Below are 13,910 nucleotides of genomic sequence, written 5' to 3'. Positions count from 1 at the left end.
GCGATGGTTTTGTTATGATTGTGGGAGTAGCACCCTTCCCCCTCCCTCAGGTTCAAGCGCAATGATCATCATGATCACTGATCACCGGAAATGCCATAGCCGCCCAACAACAGATCCGCACGTGAAAATAAGGTCATACTCTGATTACTCTGATTGAAGTACGATGTACAATCGTGTCCATGTCGTTACAAATTAAAGTATCGTTCAAGTCTTACTCCCATACTTGCTCTTTCTCCTAAGAGCCTCTCCGTATCTCCAAAAAATAACAGGCCTATGAGAAAAAACGTTCAAATCACCCTCATCGTAACAAATAGCAAAGAAAATTTCCACATACGCTGGCCACCCAATTGCTATACTAACAATCCCAAGGATACTAGTGCCTACTCCATACCCTAACGCATCATACATCGCAGGAGCGAAAAGGGGGAATCCGAACCCGGCTAGACATCGTAACAAGGAGACAGCGGCCATTGCTACATGTACGAGAAATTCAATAAACGATCGAACGCATGTGGTTGGAGAACCGTACCTGAAGCTGCATGAAGGGTATAACAGTCAACGACGTACGTCTGCATCGTTTGAAAATTTAATATCGTCCCAGCACCGACGAATACCAGTCCCTAAACACCCATTGGTTAGTTGCCTGTTGATAGAATATAGTATAGCCGAGAACTCACGATGTCGACTACTATCCAGTGTAACTGTTTTTGGGCGGCCCAGCCACTCAAGAAAAGCCCTATAGGTAATATCAAAGATCCTATGATCATCGAAGCTAGTATTGAAGCTCAGTACATACTCGATGATCGAGAGGCGGAAACGCATACTTACGGACTCGAAATTCCGGCTTGCCAATACCACCACTCTTATTCTTCAATTTGATATATATTCTATCCATATATCGAGCATTGATCTGTGAAGCCGCCGTGAGACCAATCCCCAGAGCGACATAGTTGATTCCTGCAATCCCAGCTGGTTGCTTATACACTCCCTCGAATATTCTCGGGAGGGTGGTAAGAAATACTGGCATGCATTTATTAGCAGTCAAGACACGGGGGAAAAGCTGCGAGTGACATACGGTAAAAGATGCCATAGATGTAACCCATGTACACAGCGATGACTTGTGCGATGGGTTCACGGAAAAGCAACGTAAACGGTCGCGTCATAGCTTTGGCAAAAATAGCCCGCCAGCTGTGATGAAGTCTGAGCGGTAGAGTGATTGTCGTAAAGATAAATACTTACGATCGACTCCCATCATCGTAGATGGTGCGAATCTCTTTTACGTGAGCTCCCTTCTCTGGGTCAGAAGTAAGGGACTTTCGGATTCTTTCCGCTTTGCGTTCCAACAATACTGGTGCATATGCTGGATCGAAAAATAAGACGAACGCGGAGGCAGAAACGGATTGAAAGAACGTACTTTCTCGCAGATAGAAGAGACCTGCAATCTGTATGACTGCGTCAACAATAGAAGTCGACCAGAACTGTTTGTTACTAAGGTGAGATTCGGGAAACTCACTTGATGGACATGAAGAGACTCACAACCCACTGCCAGTCGGATAGCTGGGCAATCCTGAAAAGGTCTTTGAGTACTCCATCAAACGAGAATACGGTCAAGGCCGTACCAAGCGCCAGCAACGGGCCCAATGACGGGGCCCATGAGAGGAGCGAGTGAATAAACAGCGATGGCTTTCCCTCTTTCCTCTGCTGCCCAAGTATCACCCAAAACGCCACCACCAATCTTATCCAGAGGTCGTTAACGATGGATATCCAACAGAGGAATGTGAACTCACGCCTAGAGGGGCACTGCCGCCTAAACCGGCCAAAAAGCGGAATATGATAAGCTGTGTTTCGTTCTGAGCGAAAGCACAAACCAAGTTCCATACTACAAGTGGTGTCAGTAAGAGAGAACTCACACATAAAGAGCACCCACCCAAGAAAAACAAATTGGCACCTTGTAGAACGCGTGAACGGCCGTATATTTCGCTCAAGGGAGACAAAAACTGAAGAGCAGATAAGAACGAAGTACTTTGTGGAGAAATGAACCCTACCAAGGGGCCAAATCCTGAGGATAAAATAGTTGAAGCTGGAGAGAAGATGGATGAAGCAAAAGAGACTTGCCAAAGGCGAGAACAAAACTGGATGTGATCATGGCTATGATTACCGAGTTGGTCTCACCAAACGTCTGTGCTACTTTGTTGGACGCCGGTGCGATCATGGACGATGAAACAGGAGTGATGAAGGTGAAGAGAGATACAATGGTGGTGGCGGCCCATTTGCGCTTGAAATTCCAACTACAACCGCAATTAAATAAGCGCTCATGCTATTCAAGAATTGGACAACACACACTTTTGAGGGTTTTCTGGATCGTCGGGCCCGTCCCAGTCGACAATAATGACATCTGGAGAACGCTCAGTGTTCTCCTTTTTTTCGGTTGGTGAGGAAGCCATGAGGGAGTGAATTTCCCATGCTGTGCTGCCCTTTTATGCGCAGAGGGAGGATCGAAGGTGAGCGATAGTGTCATTTTCATGTACGCTGTGAGTCTAGTCCGGCACGTTTAACCGTATTTAGCCATGGAGTTCCGAGGTACCATTCCGACGTCGTTACTCACGCCACTGACATCGTCAGCTAAGCACCATCATCATCATGAGCTACGTCGAGCTACCCAGCGATGTACAAGGCCAATCCTATATTCGCTGCTCAGCATTAGCCGCTGGTTTCCTCTGGCTCCCCGACCGTGAAGTCTTTCAAGACAGCCTCGATCTTGACACCAACATTGGAAGCAAAGTCCCTTCTCTATGCTTTCTGCTCCAACACGAACAACATGGCAAGCTACTCTTCGATCTTGGCTTGAGGAAGGTATAGCACAGTACGTTCCGTCATTGCCTGTCAAACACGACTAAGGTAAGTCTTTTCAGCACGCGTTAGGCTATCCCCCAGCGATGGAGGACGATCTGAAACTTTTTGCAGCCGAGTGCGAATCAGATATCTGCGATCTACTCAGCCAGGGTGGAACCCAACCAACAGAAATTCGTACCATCATATATAGGTATGCGAGAACATGGGGTACCTATCAACACTCTTATGCTCACAAACCTCAGCCACCTTCACTTTGACCACACCGGGGATCTTTCTCCCTTTCCATCCGCTCATCTCATTCTAGGCGAACACTCCAAGCAACTCTTAGCGTCAGCCTATCCCATTAACCCCAAGAGCCGCTTAAACAGCATCCCCTCAACCCAAACCGTTTCTTACATTGAATTCACCGATCAAGATTCCCAGAGCCTCTCTTTCGGCGCCTCCGTCCTGGATTTCTTCAATGACGGCTCTCTCTACCTCTTGGACGCACCAGGCCACATGTTAGGCCATCTAAACGCTCTCGTACGCGTAGCTCCCAATTCATTTGTTCTTCTAGCCGGAGACGCTTGTCACAACAGAGCATGCTACAACCCTGGTGTCCGTCTTGTCAGCACAGAAAATCACCACGATATTCATGTTGCGAGGGAGACTGTGGATCGAATAAAACGGTTTCATGCTTTGGATAACGTCGTCGTCATTCTCTCTCATGAACGAGAACGACTACACGAGATGCCGATGTTTCCTTTAATGCTTAATGATTGGGCGGTTCAGGAGACGGACAGGAAACGTCAACGTAGCAAATAGTAAATATCAATGTACACATGCGCAAGGTCAATCGATCATAACCTTTGTCTATTATAACAAATTCCTGAATAGAGCTACAATATACTATATTGGTAAAGGATACATTACACCAAAATAAAAGAGATTATCATCTAATCGGGTAAGCAAGAAAGAAACCAGTTGATAGCTCCCAAACGTACTAACGTAACGACTACTTCACACGCTTGTCCCCTTCACAATCGCCAACGCCAACGCCAACCGGAAAACTACGTACAGTGGTGTGATGCAAGTTACTGCTTCTTCGGCGGAGTAGCAACTTCTTGGATTGACGGACAGATAGAAGCCAAGCGTCGAAAGACACTTTCCGAACTCTTTCAAAGGACGTCAGACGCATTCAGAGAGACCCCTTCACCAGGCGGCGAACTCGACCGGTGACGTTCTATCCTGTTTGACATCAGATGACTCCCCACACCTGAACGATTCGAATGGTATACTCCATAACGTGAAGACGCCGAACTTGGAAATTGCCCTTGCGAATCACGATGAACAGGTCGGTACACCTGTGCTTCCGAGGACATATGCCTTGGGTCATCCGAACCATACTGCTCGTCGAACACGGGATAGGCAGATCCCCTGTGTGCGTATGGATCGTACCGCGCATCAAATCTCTCTCGAGCTTGGTGACGATCGTCCTCTGGAGTCTCATGCTTCATGTCTACTGGGGTCGGCGGATACGGATGTAATGGGAGAGGAGGTTCCCAAATTGGAACTTGCGGCTCATGCTTGACAGTAACGTCAGGCTGTGAATTCGAAGACTGCCAGCGATTTGAGGACGAAGCAGTGGGATAGGGAAGGGGAGGAAATTCTTGATGATACTGAGGCTGTTGCTCAGGATAGAGGGGAGGTAGCTGGGCGTGGCCGAAAATCGAAGCCTGTCTGATTGGTGGAGCAACTCGATCCGTGTAGAAGGATTCATTCTGACCGCGAAAATAGGTCTCCGTTCCTGAATTCGGATGCTGGAAAGATGTGTAGGCCACTGTTTCTCGTTCAGCAGTGGGAGGGTGGTGGGTGTGCAAGCCTCTTTTCTGTGCAACCTCGTCCAGGTGCTCGTCAGACACTTCCTGTCGTTCCGTAGCAGCACTACTACTCGTCTTGCGTGGTTTGGCGGCTACCTTCGATCCTTTGTTCGCCTTTCCAGGACCTCTTCGTCTCTGAAACTCCTTATAATGGCACACCTGATTTTCTCTCGATGCACAATTGGAACATTGGGGTCTTTTTGTATCGCAGCGGAGTTTACGGCCTATGGATTTAAAAAAACCGGAGTAAGAGATGTAGACTACTGAACGAACTTGACGCATATACCTCGACAAAAGTCACAAGCGATATCCGCCTTTTGTTTTCTCTTACTGTTCGGTTCGGGATCGACAGTGTTGTCTCCAATGCCAGTTGTCGTGGTACCACTAGAGGAGCTTGGTGGTCGTCCTTCATCTTCCGAGCTTCTTTTCCTTGTGCGATCATGGACAACGGCGTGTTGACATGCTTCAAATGGTACATCCGAAAGGCTGATCTGATTTTCAGGCATGGAGCTCGTGGACGAGTGGGACCATTCTCGCCCATGAGGAAGGGCTGCATTCGGAAGATAATGGGGTCTGTGACTCCCCGAAGATTGGGACGTTGTCGGATCGCTATACGTCTGGTAATAGGGACTATCGGGACTGATTGGCGAACCCGACATTCCGGAAACTGATAGGGCTAGGAAGTGAAGACATTTGGGAGGGGAGAAAGATCAATAAGTATGAGGCAGAAGTTACGTTGCCTAAATCAAACTTTTGACGTACAAGTCGGAGGGTACGAGACTGATTGATGGTAACCTATTCCTGCATTCGCCTCTATTCCACTTCCTACTCGACCTGAGCTGAGCCTTCTTGAACTTGGAGCCATCGGATGACTGGGATAACTGCCACTTTGCCCGTAGTTGAACCCGCTACCAGATGCTGTTGCATAATAAGCTGGATCGCTGCGTATCGGAGCCTGGCGAGTATCAGTTCGTGGTAGACTGGCGTTGGAGCCACTGACTGTTCCACCACTCGATGAGGTTGCAATAGGTTCCCCATTGGAGTAATGCGATCGTGGCTGTTGCTGCTGAGAGGGGAAGGGCAACGTCGACGACGACGGCGACGGAGGATGATAGTTCAAAGCCGAAGCCACAGGAGCTGTCATAAAACGCCTACTAGGCTATTGACGGGGAAGGGGGGATAGCGATTAGTTGTCGTGAAGCCCTGATGGTGGTGATACCTCCTACCTTTACATCGCTGCCAGAGCCAATGTCCGACTTTAGCTTCACTTGATCCTCATTATCATTCTCGGCCTCGTCATCGCCATCGTTGGTCGAAAGTAGTGTGGTCCTTGTGCCACTATCCCTTGAAGCTCGACTTGTGGTAGGACGGGTGTAGAGATGTGGAAGAAGGCTGCTTGGGAGTGAGCTGGTACCAGGGCCGACGCTGTTACTGGCGGTATCGAGGGGTTGTTTGTCGTCGTTATCGAAGGTCATGGGCGGCGGAGGTATAATCTTGAAAGGCAGAAGGAGACAAAGGAACGATGCGCTCAAATAGTGCCAGACATATAGGAGCGCTTTTTTCTTTCTGCAGTCAGCTAGGTCTCAGATTACGGGTGGATTGTCTCTCACCTCGTCCGTCCTCTGCCGATACTGTGGCAGACGGACGCTGTAGTCACTGCAACGAGGCCGGAATTGCAAGTCCCTACAAGTCCTCACCTTTCTGGCTCGGAAAACATGAAGAAACCGACTTTTCTGGCCTCAGTCTTCTTTTGTTTAGTGGGAAACCGACTCAGTGTCATCTCACCTTATGGCCATAGCTCCCCTTTTGTTCGGCACCCGCTCGTTCCATTTCCTTCCATGGGTGCAACCCGATTGCCCTGACCAGTCGCAGATGTTGATTTACTTCCAGTGCCAATTGAAGCATTAATACACTCAGAAGGTAGCGATGATAGAACATTACCCTGCTAAGACTGTCACTCAGTGATATAACCTTTGTGTGCAGAACTTTGAAGGTCCAACATCGAACTTTGCCAAGTATATGCATGGGAATGCAACGGCGTGGGGTTCACACAGAGATAATCATTGAACAACCAAAGATGTCGCCTGCTATGAACAAATAAACTCCACAAACACTTTTGCTAGGCAATGAATCACAGGAGCCAGTCAACTAGTCACCACTGGGCTGCGGCGGTAGGTGTCTGGACGCCGTTGAACTCAGTATTTTAACTGCATATATCTACGGTCCTCCAGGTATCCTAAAACAAAACATGAATGGAGAGAGCTAGAGCAGGAGCGGAAGGATACCGTGCGTTGTAAAGTCGAAGGCAAGCTCAGCCGTGCTTCGGTATTTCCCTTCGGCCCTCCGCCTGCCACTGATTCAATGGAGACTCGGACGACACCAAATGATGTGTTTCTACCGTATCCCCGCCTTTTCGCCTCGTGCTCACGGTCGGAGGATATTCCCTCAATCTGGCGGAGGTGGCACCGACGTCCCTACTCACCTGGCTGGGCCGTCATTAACAGTGAGTTTCTCGTGTGTCTGGAGGAAGACATACTAAACAAAAACTAGCGACCAATTTAGCTGGGACAAAACTGAACCTGAAGACCGCTCTGGTGGTCTCGTTTCAAGTCAACTACCCACTCCAGATCAGGCCCTACCGTATGCGCCGCCTTCTTCGTATCTTCAGCGATTTTATGTCAGCATCAGCTTTGGAAAGGCAGTGGCGCGTCACGATGCTCGAGTGTCAGTTGATCACAGCTCAAGACAATATTCATGTAGCTCAACTACTTTCACCGCATGGCCTTCGTGCTATTGTGTATACATGCTGGGAGGAAGGTGTGTGTGATCTGACTGCACCGTTAATACATTCTACCAACACATGTGCGCCAGTTACAATTTGGGTCAGTGTTCTATGCATTGAGGACACTAGTGCGGATCTCACGCTCAGGTTTCTCTCATAGGAGTTGGCCGGCTTCGCCTTCTTACTTGTCTGCATCGTTCCATGCGTCCGATGATAAGCAGGGCGCCGTTTGAGCTGTCCTTTCACAGTTACATCGTACCAGTATTGCAAGTTACCCTCGCCTTTACTTGTGGGACATGCTCACTCATCGGACATTTCCAGGATTTCTCATGTCGGAGCGTACCTTCACACGCAGGCATTCCGGTAAAATCTAATTATCGTTCAACAATAAGGTGACAACGGTTTCATAGTTTCGAAACGTATGCATGGCCTTCATTCGTAATCTGGGGTTTAGACCGGTTGACATGAGTCGTTCGACTGCTGGTTTTTCAACATTGGATTTGAACGATCACGAGTAGGCTCCTTCATCGTCAAGGAAGGACCTGTCTCATGATCTGAACAATTCTACTTCGTCCGTGCTGTCAGGTCATTCAATGGTAGGCCAGATCCATCTGCCTATCTTCAGGACAGGTGGAGCTTACAGGAGATGGTCCTCTGGTCCTCGCTGACGAGTTCTCAACGCTCTTGTGACGCTGGAAACAGCCGCAGCAATGTTCGAGGATCTCGCTAAAATCGATCAACTTTTGTAGTCTGTGTATCTCAATCCACGAATGCCGTCCGAAAGGCCTTCCCCGTCGCAGGCCCTCACAGAGCCCAGCGATCGTTACCTTACTAGGGACTTTTGGACGTGTGTAATGGCCCTCCTGACATACATACAGATCTGTAGTTGTTTCCTTCGTTTCTCCCTCTTTCCACGTCTTGTACTTACTCTCATCACTCTCAGAGGGCGTTTTGGTCTCATCTACCCTGCCACGCGTGTCTTTAAGACTTCACATTGAGAACTTGACTAGGCCTGACTCCTTCACTGAAATTGTTGTGGTTGTCAGTTTACCACGCAAAAGATCGAGAAGTTCTATAGACCATATTGTGCTCATCATCAACCAAGGACATGATAGTAAGACCAAAGACGTCTGTGTCCCCGCTACCATCCAAATATCATATCCGATACTTGACCGACAATGCCTTTGCTAGGCGACGACTGAGGTGGAGGTACGACAGGATTTACACGACTGGGCTGTGGTGTTTGTGGTTTCTCAACCGCACCTCCAGGAGCAGTGCGTCTGAACGCGGAAGTGGAAGGCGCTAGTTTGAGGGGCGTTCCAAACGTAGGTGGGCCCACCGGTGGCATTATTTCATCGACTTGCATGGCATTGGAAGAGTTGGTGGACTCGGGTTGGCTTAGATAACCGTTTCTCGCAACAGGTTGGCCGAGCACAGTTTCAGCCTGCGCAGGATCCTGCACAAAGAGGTGAATGGCCCGTCGATGATGAGGAAGACCTAAACCTACTGCCCATTTAGCACCAACCATCCAACTTCCCCCCAAAATCTCGCCATTTTTACGGACTGCCCGCATAGCATCTCCTGGGTCATTATAGCCTATCCTAAAGCAGTTGACGAGTTCGTTGTTGGATTCGGGGTCTGTGCTATCCCCTAATGACTTGAAATATTCAACTGTGACGCTATACTTGTCCTGCGGGTATCCAAAAACAACAACATATAAGGGAGAAGACGACTGGTGGGAAGAGGGCGCTGGAGTGCGTGAGCGTCGAGAGAAAGGAGAGTCGGCGGAAAGGGTGTTCTAGAAGTAAGCGAGAGGTTGAGCACATATCGAATATCAGAGCGAAAGCGATTCACTCTTGGCAATGACCTAGCAGAGTTAAAATGTATCTCGTTCGGTATATCGTTCACAGAAGAAGTCGGTGGCGCGTCTTCGTCAGGTAAGGTCTGCCTTTGTCTGGCTCTGTTGTCGATGGCCATCATAAGAACGCGGTAAATCTGAACGATAAACAGTGCCACTCAATACCTCGTACTTTCAAACATTGAATCCATCCCAAACTCGGAAGTAGATCCCCTAAGCAGTGAGTGGTTCATTTTAGCCTTGGTCGGAACCACCGGAGCTTCATCGACGCGCTGGTTCCCTTGAGGCGATGCCTAAAATCCAGTCAATGAAAAACTATCGACTGAAGGGGTTAGAACTCTGCTCCCACATTCACTTGTGATGCTGACTGAGAGGGAAATCAATAAAGAACCTGAAACCCGCGCTTTCTTTTTGATTGTACGTACCATTAGATACCCTGGCTGATAATGACTTCTTGACTGGGACAACGAGTCGCCAAAAGACGCGCTTAGCGATCCTCCCAATGCTGTTGAGGTACTGTTGTTGCCCCAAGAGTTCAGACTTGCATTGTGTGAGCTCGTCGAGGAGGACATTCCTGCCACTGAGAAGGTTGAATTATGCATTTTTCTTTGAAGGAGTCGTCGGTGGAGTGGAGGAAGTTGGGAAACTGCACGTGGTGACAACCCTGCGCCGTTAAGTAACGCGTTAACGCGTTAACGCCCAATCGACTGGCCCATCCCCGTAGAAATCCCACGTACAACTCATATCCTGAAATGACGAAAGGTCTACTAATACCCTCGAATTCCAGTTGGAATTTTCATCTGCATCATGGGAGAGCACCTGAAGCATCCGGCTTACATTTTCGTTATCTCTCCAACATTCCACGGGCGGCGTTCGTTCAAGTGAGGCAACTCCAGCGGGTGCCAACAGAGGTCGGACCCATGTCGGCAAGCCTCGCGGAAAGTGCAATACCCCAAAACTGCTGAGCGCGATATAAAAAAATCATTTCAATCCAAAAGTAAGTCCTGAACTAATCCTTATCTATTCCCGACATCCATCCTGTCTTTCCGTGAACGAACCGAAGACCGTCCATGGACATATTTGAACACTCAATCGCTCCCTCTTTTGTACTTTTTTTCCCTCCAGATCTGACGTCCTCAAATACAACACTTGGCGCAGACGCCTATAGACATAGTCGAAGGAACAGATTTTTCTTGACAATCAGGAGGGTCAACAGTTACTAGGCTTGTCATTGGTTCATAGAAGGCGAGGACGTTTAGCTCTATCTCTTCGACCAGACTCTTGACAACGAAAGACAATTCTCCTTCATAGAGCTACAGTCGGTGGCATCCCTACGCAAGTTCAGGGTATCAAATGGGGAAAGACTCAGAGAAAAGAGGGTAAAGCTCGGTCATCGCAAAGCGTTTGAATTAGTAACCATGATGAGTTCGGAGGACATATCTGGCTCATTGCACTTTCAGTGTGCGCTTATGACGTGGCTCGTAAGTCAGCTTTCTCTGGTTCTGGGCGACGTTTGACTTCGGAATAAACTTTCAGGAACGGAATCAAGCTATAATTGTCGTTATTACTTCCTCGTATGCTAACCACACAGGGCTGCGTCTTACAATACACGCGCATCGGTGTCTCACGCCTTTCAGGAGGAAAAGAATAGGTCAGTTCATATTGTTACTGACGCGGAGGATGGCTGATATTTTGTGTACCTATTCGGTATCTTATCATATGACTACTCTTCACAATATGACACTGTACGACAGCACACCTACGAAGATCCGAATGGCTATTTATCTGAAAAAATGCATCGGCATTCCGGTCAGGTCGTTGCTGAAAATGGTTGACCTCAATTCCGCCGCACAATGCCTGGTGTCTTTTCCTACTTAAACTCGACAAGTAGGACTTACCCTCACTGGCTGCGGAATGTCTTCTCCTGCAGAAAAGTCTACTCCTTTCGCTAGCGATTTCTCTGTCCTCGCGGCGAGCCCTGCTCCTGATCGAAGCAGGCGTATTGCTCGTACAGAAGAATATCCCAAGGAAGTGTGGTATTTTCTCGCCTCTTTCGTCTGCTTCCTTCTTGTTTGTCGAGGCTTGTCATGGGCTTTTAAGAAAGTTCGAAAGTATGGCTCCGCTCAGCTGAAGCCTGACCAAGAGATCGACACTTTATACTACAAAACAGTCATTCGATGGAGACGACTACCATCTGCAATAATGAATTTCTACCGTATCCTCGCCTTTCGCCTCGTGTTCATGGTCGGAGGATATTCCCTGAATCTGGCAGAGGTGGCATTGACGCTCCTGTACATCGTCGTGCTATTCACTTGGGCCTTCGTCAACAGTGAGCTTTTTGCGTTCTTTCTAAGTAAAATTACTAAAACATAAAGTAGCCACCAATTTATCTGGGATAAAGCTGGACCCTAACTACTGGAGCAATCGCTGTGGTGCTCTCGTTGCAAGTCAGCTACCACTGATCACGGCCTTGGGGACCAAGAATAGTGTGTTCTCTCGTAGGTGCCTTCTTCGTATCCTCAGAGCTTTTCGCTGAGGATATTATATACCAGTCATCACTGGGATCAGCTTTGAAAAGGTAGCGCGTCTCAGTCCCGAATGTCCAACTCAGTCAATCACAAATCTAAGACAATGTTCATTTAGCTTAACTATCTTCACCGCATGGCTGCTCGTGTCGTCTTTGTGCTATTGTGTGTACATGTTGGGTCGAAGGTATGTGCGATTTGACTGCACGGTTCATTCATTCTATTAACGGGTATGCCAGTTACACATTGGGTTCGTGCTCTCATCTTCAAAGACGCTGAGACAGGCAGTTTTGATCTGTCCTCCCCCTAGAATAAGCCACTTTCTTATGGAGAACTGGATGCACATGGGCTTGATGGCCGGCTCCTCCTTCCTACTTGTCTGCATCGTTACTATGCGTCCAGTCAGAAGGAATGCATATGAATTATCTTTATACAGTCACGCTGTACTGGTATTGCAAGTTTATCCTTGCCTTCTCTTATAGGACCTGCTCACTCATACAATTTTTCAGGATTCTTCTCATCGGGGCGTACCTTCACACGCGGGCTTTCCAGTGGGTTTGATTGTCATCCGCTGAAGCTAAGAATAAGCTGATGGCAATTTTATAGTTTCGATGCGTATGTATGGCCTTCCTTCGTGGTCTGGGGTTTAGACCGTTTGACACGAGTCATTCGACTGCTGGTTTTCAACGGTTTTGAAGCGCGCACAGAAGTGCTAGACGCTAGTGTAGAGCTGATCTCTGCGAAACTTGTCCGTCTCACGGTCAAGCGTCCACCCCACTTTCGCTGGTCTCCAGGTCAGACAGCGTTCCTGGTCATTCCCAGCGTCTCCGCCCTTCCATTCGAGGCGCACCCGTTCACTATCGCGAGTTATGACTCTGGACTTGAGTACAGTAAACTGGCGGCGAGTTCGTTGATCACAGACTCCAGTTCCAAACATGAAGCGAAGGATTCGGAGGTTACCGCTTCCCCTCTGTCATTTTGGAAGGAGCTCGTTTTCCTGGTGAACGTACGCGAGGGACTGACAAGACGACTTGCGGAACGAGCGTCGGAGACGGACACAATCAGAATATATGTTGACGGACCGTATGGATCATCTCCTGACGTTATATCCTACGATACATCCGTCTTGGTTGCAGGTAAGAGTGCTATAGCCTTGAATGTGCCACGGACGTTTTTTCTAACTTTGGGATGTAGGTGGTTCTGGGGTGTCTTTTACCGTTCCGCTGTTTTTGAACACTATTGAGTGAGTACTCGATGCCTTTGCCACCTGAATGCCTTACCGATCAATATGGTTGATCCTCAACAGGCAAGTCCGTAAGGGGAAAAGCCGCTGCAGACGGGTTATCTTTTTATGGTGCATCCGCAGCTCAGGTCAGACAATGTCCTGATTCACCTTGAAGGACCTCTGACACTCAACATAGACGACTTGCAATGGATTTCTGAGCCGTTGTACAATGCTCTTCTACTGGCGCCGTCAGGCCTTGAGATAGTTATCGACATCTTCATAACTAGGTTCAACGCAGAGATGCCGTCACTGACTTCAAATTCTGGCGGAACAGCCACTCCGGACGAGTCCTCTCTTTCATCGTCAAAGAAAGACCTTTCTCAAGATCTGAACAATTCTACTTCGAGTCTCCTGGCTCTGGGTGTTGTCAGAACATTCAATGGCAGGCCAGATTTATCTGCCTATCTTCAAGAACAGGCGGAGCTTGCGGGAGATGGACATATGGGTGTCGCCGGTGAGTTCTTAACGCTCTCGTGGCGCTAGAAACAGCAGCCATCTTTGAGGACCTGCTAAATTGATCAATTTTGGTAGTTTGTGGATCTCAATCCATCGCGAATGCCGTACGGAAAGGTCTTTCTTTCTCCGTCGCGGGCCCTCATAGAGTTCTCAGAGGTGGTGTGAGCGTTACCTTACACGTAGAAACCTTTGGGTATGCGTGATGCTGTTCTTTCTCAAATGAATGAGATTCGGTGTTTGTTTCCAAACTCCGTGCCCCCAGTCTGGACCACGGTGGCACTTCCTTAAACCT

At 48.4% G+C, this 13,910-nt stretch overlaps 5 protein-coding genes across 5 annotated transcripts; 2 read left to right on the top strand and 3 right to left on the bottom strand.

Moving 5' to 3' along the window:
• Positions 1 to 204: 204 nt before the first annotated feature.
• E1B28_005814 (uncharacterized protein) lies at positions 205 to 2,444 on the bottom strand (the record flags this gene model as incomplete). The annotated part of the gene is made up of 15 exons (XM_043150403.1): positions 205 to 271; positions 335 to 473; positions 530 to 620; positions 678 to 772; positions 829 to 1,020; positions 1,076 to 1,188; positions 1,240 to 1,360; positions 1,415 to 1,478; positions 1,537 to 1,567; positions 1,620 to 1,735; positions 1,788 to 1,879; positions 1,928 to 1,997; positions 2,046 to 2,059; positions 2,116 to 2,288; positions 2,344 to 2,444. 15 exons carry the CDS (start codon positions 2,442 to 2,444, stop codon positions 205 to 207), a joined length of 1,479 nt encoding a protein of 492 aa, XP_043011490.1.
• A 173-nt stretch (positions 2,445 to 2,617) lies between these two features.
• Positions 2,618 to 3,770, top strand: E1B28_005813 (uncharacterized protein). Its single transcript, XM_043150402.1, has 3 exons — positions 2,618 to 2,853; positions 2,913 to 3,043; positions 3,096 to 3,770. The coding sequence occupies exons 1-3, from the start codon at positions 2,641 to 2,643 to the stop codon at positions 3,655 to 3,657; spliced, it is 906 nt and encodes a 301-aa protein (XP_043011489.1). The 5' UTR covers positions 2,618 to 2,640; the 3' UTR covers positions 3,658 to 3,770.
• Positions 3,771 to 4,010: 240 nt separating this feature from the next.
• Positions 4,011 to 6,187, bottom strand: E1B28_005812 (uncharacterized protein; the record flags this gene model as incomplete). Its single annotated transcript, XM_043150401.1, has 4 exons — positions 4,011 to 4,936; positions 4,999 to 5,388; positions 5,475 to 5,871; positions 5,939 to 6,187. 4 exons carry the CDS (start codon positions 6,185 to 6,187, stop codon positions 4,011 to 4,013), a joined length of 1,962 nt encoding a protein of 653 aa, XP_043011488.1.
• A 2,317-nt stretch (positions 6,188 to 8,504) lies between these two features.
• On the bottom strand, positions 8,505 to 10,009 carry E1B28_005811 (uncharacterized protein). The gene is made up of 6 exons (XM_043150400.1): positions 9,778 to 10,009; positions 9,702 to 9,719; positions 9,518 to 9,645; positions 9,349 to 9,454; positions 9,002 to 9,292; positions 8,505 to 8,950 (listed from the first exon to the last, which is right to left on the bottom strand). Exons 1-6 carry the CDS (start codon positions 9,952 to 9,954, stop codon positions 8,636 to 8,638), a joined length of 1,035 nt encoding a protein of 344 aa, XP_043011487.1. The 5' UTR covers positions 9,955 to 10,009; the 3' UTR covers positions 8,505 to 8,635.
• Positions 10,010 to 10,122: 113 nt separating this feature from the next.
• E1B28_005810 (uncharacterized protein) lies at positions 10,123 to 13,821 on the top strand (the record flags this gene model as incomplete). Its single annotated transcript, XM_043150399.1, has 15 exons — positions 10,123 to 10,349; positions 10,511 to 10,597; positions 10,664 to 10,833; positions 10,889 to 11,003; positions 11,107 to 11,681; positions 11,731 to 11,850; positions 11,905 to 11,930; positions 11,996 to 12,064; positions 12,280 to 12,326; positions 12,387 to 12,428; positions 12,484 to 13,013; positions 13,072 to 13,120; positions 13,184 to 13,248; positions 13,299 to 13,616; positions 13,694 to 13,821. The coding sequence occupies exons 5-15, from the start codon at positions 11,267 to 11,269 to the stop codon at positions 13,819 to 13,821; spliced, it is 1,809 nt and encodes a 602-aa protein (XP_043011486.1). The 5' UTR covers positions 10,123 to 10,349; positions 10,511 to 10,597; positions 10,664 to 10,833; positions 10,889 to 11,003; positions 11,107 to 11,266.
• Between the last annotated feature and the right edge of the window lie 89 nt (positions 13,822 to 13,910).

Source organism: Marasmius oreades, chromosome 3 (genome assembly GCF_018924745.1).
Source record: "Marasmius oreades isolate 03SP1 chromosome 3, whole genome shotgun sequence".
In the NCBI taxonomy this organism is placed as follows: domain Eukaryota; kingdom Fungi; phylum Basidiomycota; class Agaricomycetes; order Agaricales; family Marasmiaceae; genus Marasmius; species Marasmius oreades.
The sequence above is the reverse complement of the archived record's forward strand: the minus strand, read 5'-3'. Positions and strand labels throughout refer to the sequence as shown.

Coding starts and splice junctions, on each gene's coding strand:
- E1B28_005813 (XM_043150402.1), top strand. CDS start 2,641: ATGAGCTACGTCGAGCTACCCAGCGATGTACAAGGCCAATCCTATATT. Junction 2,854..2,912: donor TCGATCTTGGCTTGAGGAAG/GTATAGCACAGT, acceptor AAGTCTTTTCAG/CACGCGTTAGGCTATCCCCC. Junction 3,044..3,095: donor ATTCGTACCATCATATATAG/GTATGCGAGAAC, acceptor CACAAACCTCAG/CCACCTTCACTTTGACCACA.
- E1B28_005811 (XM_043150400.1), bottom strand. CDS start 9,954: ATGCATAATTCAACCTTCTCAGTGGCAGGAATGTCCTCCTCGACGAGC. Junction 9,293..9,348: donor CTGCTAGGTCATTGCCAAGA/GTGAATCGCTTT, acceptor GCTTACTTCTAG/AACACCCTTTCCGCCGACTC. Junction 8,951..9,001: donor TGGTTGGTGCTAAATGGGCA/GTAGGTTTAGGT, acceptor CTCTTTGTGCAG/GATCCTGCGCAGGCTGAAAC.